This window comes from Austrofundulus limnaeus, unplaced genomic scaffold (genome assembly GCF_001266775.1).
Source record: "Austrofundulus limnaeus strain Quisiro unplaced genomic scaffold, Austrofundulus_limnaeus-1.0 Scaffold72, whole genome shotgun sequence".
Taxonomy (NCBI): domain Eukaryota; kingdom Metazoa; phylum Chordata; class Actinopteri; order Cyprinodontiformes; family Rivulidae; genus Austrofundulus; species Austrofundulus limnaeus.
In genome coordinates this window covers 857,656-861,491 of record NW_013952474.1, presented here as the reverse complement: position 1 = coordinate 861,491, position 3,836 = coordinate 857,656, and the positions used below count along the sequence as shown (strand labels likewise).

Below are 3,836 nucleotides of genomic sequence, written 5' to 3'. Positions count from 1 at the left end.
ATAAATGATAAATGGATAGAGGATGGATGGATGGATGGATGGATGGATGGATGGATAAATGATAAATGGATAGAGGATGGATGGATGGATGGATGGATGGATGGATGGATAAATGATAAATGGATAGAGGATGGATGGATGGATAAATGATGGATGGATGGATGGATTGATGATGGATGGATAGATAGATAAATGTTGGATGGATAGATAGATAAATGTTGGATGGATAGATAGATAAATGTTGGATGGATGGATAGATAAATGTTGGATGGATAGATAGATAAATGTTGGATGGATAGATAGATAAATGTTGGATGGATAGATAGATAAATGTTGGATGGATGGATGGATAAATGTTGGATGGATGGATGGATAGATAAATGTTGGATGGATGGATGGATAAATAAATGTTGGATGGATGGATAGATAAATGTTGGATGGATGGATAGATAAATGTTGGATGGATGGATAGATAGATAAATGTTGGATGGATGGATGGATAGATAAATGTTGGATGGATGGATGGATAGATAAATGTTGGATGGATGGATAGATAGATAAATGTTGGATGGATGGATAGATAGATAAATGTTGGATGGATGGATAGATAAATGTTGGATGGATGGATAGATAGATAAATGTTGGATGGATGGATGGATAGATAAATGTTGGATGGATGGTAGGGATAAATGGATAAAGGATAAATAAGTGAATAAAGAATGGATGTAGGGATGGATAGATAAATGATGGATGGTGGGCTCAGATCACATGTTGGGAACGACTCTTTGCTACCACCACACCAAATTTCAGCTCTACGTCTGTAAAACCAACACTTGTTTCTTTGTTCACCTATGTTATGAAGGTGCGGCAGCCATCTTGAATTGGGTCAACTCCATACTTAATTAATTGCAGATTTATGTCGATGAAAATTTGTCCAGTGTTGCGTAACAAATTTTGCTAACACAGTAGACACGAGCAAAAACTGTGTCTCGATTCTTCCTTTGTAAGTAGGCAATAAAAATATGATAATCCCAAAGAGACCAGAATTTATCAAAATATATTTTGTTTATTAACTTCAGCCAACAACAATTAATTTAAACAAATAAAATCCAGGCTTACATTCTAGTGTTGATGGTTTTGTTGATCACCACAGACTTCCCACTGGGGTCTACGTTGTGGTCCATACCAAAGTAGGCTGCGACTCGGTGCAGCAGCATTCTGTGGTAGGATGTCATGGGGGGGAACTTCCTCTTTTGGCTCCTATGAAGAGACGCAGCAAAACATTTAACAAGTCAATGGACCAATTACAGTTTTTAAAGGCCGATTCTGTTGGCCATTTTTTTCTTTGCTGTAGATACTAACTTGGGCGCCATTTTGACAGCTTTAAACATGTTTTAGGTTAGTAAAAACAGGAGTTTTAATACATTTTAAAATCCTCTTACTCATTATTACTGATGAAATCCAAGATGTCCTGTTCCAACTTCAGCAGCATGATTCGATCCCTAGAAACAGACAAAACACAGCCAAGATAAATTCTCATTTTCACAGGTAATATTAAAAAAGGTGTTTATTTTGGACTTGATTTAGATTCATTGCTTTTAAGATGATTCGCTGAGTAAAGAATGGGAACATTCACCAACATTAGGCTACCGTTCAGGGAGCTCACTCATCACAACAGTCCCATTAAATTGAATTGATTTTGCTGCAAATGATTAACATTTTAAATGCTTCTGYGAAAAGATCATTAAACACAAGAGATGAAGCGCTAATGGCTGAATTTTTAACAGCACGAGTCAGATTTGAGTGTCGGCGCTGAGCTTACCTGGGATTGCCCTTTAGTGTGTTGACCAGGAACTCGTGGAGGTCTATGCCCGTCGAGTCGGTGTAGTCCTGACTGGAATCTAACCAATGAGACAAAATCTGATTAATAAATTATCACAAGGCAGATGTTAAGATCATCCATCATCTTCCTCTTGTTCCAGTCAGGTCTGGGAAAAAAAAGACATAGCAATGTTTTCTAACCCTGCAAAATATATTGTGATATAAAAAAATACTGGAATTTTTAATAAATTACCAGAATAACACAAGTTCGACTGCCATCTTGTTAAAGATGAACCTACGTCAATCATACATGCTATAAATATGTTTTGTCTGTTTTTGAATTATTCTTGTCTTTTATTGTGCTGGGACCTGAGTATGTTTCAATCTGTCATGTGCAAACATGAATTGTGTTTTACTGCCTAACGTGTTGCCTCTKTGTCTCTTAATTTCAGTTTCTGTCACGCTTTAATATTAGCATTAATGCTAATCGTATTTTACYTCTTTTCATCCAGTTCTCAGTGAATTTGCTCAGCAAACTTGTTTTAGTCCATCATTGTCTTCCTCCACAGCTTGAGAATTCACCGACAACACTTTACCATTACTGTCCCAGACATTTCACAATAAAATGAAAATTTTAGCTTTTTGGTCACAAAGCCACCTTTCCTCTACCAGCAGAAGCAACCCGTCAAAATAAAAGCTGCAATGTGACCATTAAGTGCACACGTACATTGCGATGATTATGCTCGATCGTAGTGCTGGGCGATATGACCCAAATTTTATATCACAGTATTTTCAACAATTATCCCAATATTTTGGTATTTGATGATATTAATTTAAGTAAATAAAGATGGCTGAGCAAATATCCTTATCAGCACATGAAATCTATCCGTACACGTCACAGAGGAGCTGTATTACATTCAGCGATTGAAAAAACAGGAGGTTTTATTTTTTCGCCACCTGCYGCCAGTAATAGTCAAGGCTGCTCCTGACCGCCTGTATCTGAGATCTTGTTGTTTCAGTCATGACCCAGACTCACAACTTGAATCTACTTTGGTCTTGGCCCTAGCCTTCATCTCATTAATCAACTCAGAATTAAAAAAAATATTTTCTGAATTTAAGGCCATTTAAAAATATATTCCATCTTTGTAGCCTCTCCTTTATCTTTAAGTTGATGGTGTTAGTGGTTCATTAGTCAAGCCAGCACAGCTTCTGTTCGTGACTCTGAACACCAGCCATTTCAGAAACTTAAGTTGGTGACGAAGAAACCAACAGAAACGCGGCACCCACCAGTGAGAGTTAGGGGACACCAAAGCTCGCTCCCATCTGTGGGCGTCTATAATTGGAAGACTGCTTCTTCAGTGGCGTCGCTCCGCAGAGAGAAGCAGACACCTTTATTCGCCGGTGGGAATCCGGATAATTGCTTTGCACCTTGAGCTTTTTCGCAATTAACTGAATCGCGCCAATTATCAGCCCATAATGAGATATCATTTCAAAACGGATAAAGTGCTTTTGGACAAACTGGGGGGGACGCTGAGCTAAAAGAAATGTTTAGGACTGGATGTCCCCGGTGACAAAGCAAAGGATATAATTATTAGAAGGCAGTAATTTGCCTGAGTGACACAGATTGTGGGATTAGTATCATTAAGGCATTTGGCTTCATTTCAATGCTTAACTTTCAGTGCCACTGCTGACACACTCATGGTGAGATCATAGACTGCATACAGACTTATTTATGATTTGGATATTTTCTGTCACCATTTTCATTGGTGTTTTTCTGAGATCTCATCAAGTCTTCATTGGTTTGAAACTCTTAATGGAGTTCTCAGTCAAGATGTTGGATTAGTAATCCAGATACAAAACATTTTTATTATCCTATTACCAAAGGCAGCCATGTGTTAATTTGTCTGTGTGTTGGCAAAATATCATATGAACCAAAGACCACCCCGCCCACAAAAAAAAAAAAAAAAAAAAAAAAAAAAAAAAAAAAAAAAAAAAAAAAAAAAAAAAAAAAAAAA

At 37.3% G+C, this 3,836-nt stretch overlaps 1 protein-coding gene across 1 annotated transcript in view; it reads right to left on the bottom strand.

Annotated features, from left to right (window-relative positions):
* r3hdm1 (R3H domain containing 1) overlaps positions 1–3,836 on the bottom strand; it is a gene marked incomplete in the record, with an annotated part of 40,304 nt that overhangs the window by 10,731 nt on the left and 25,737 nt on the right. The window contains 3 exon segments of the mRNA XM_014010676.1: positions 1,120–1,260; positions 1,443–1,502; positions 1,823–1,901. Coding sequence (XP_013866130.1) covers positions 1,120–1,260; positions 1,443–1,502; positions 1,823–1,901 — 280 coding nt within the window.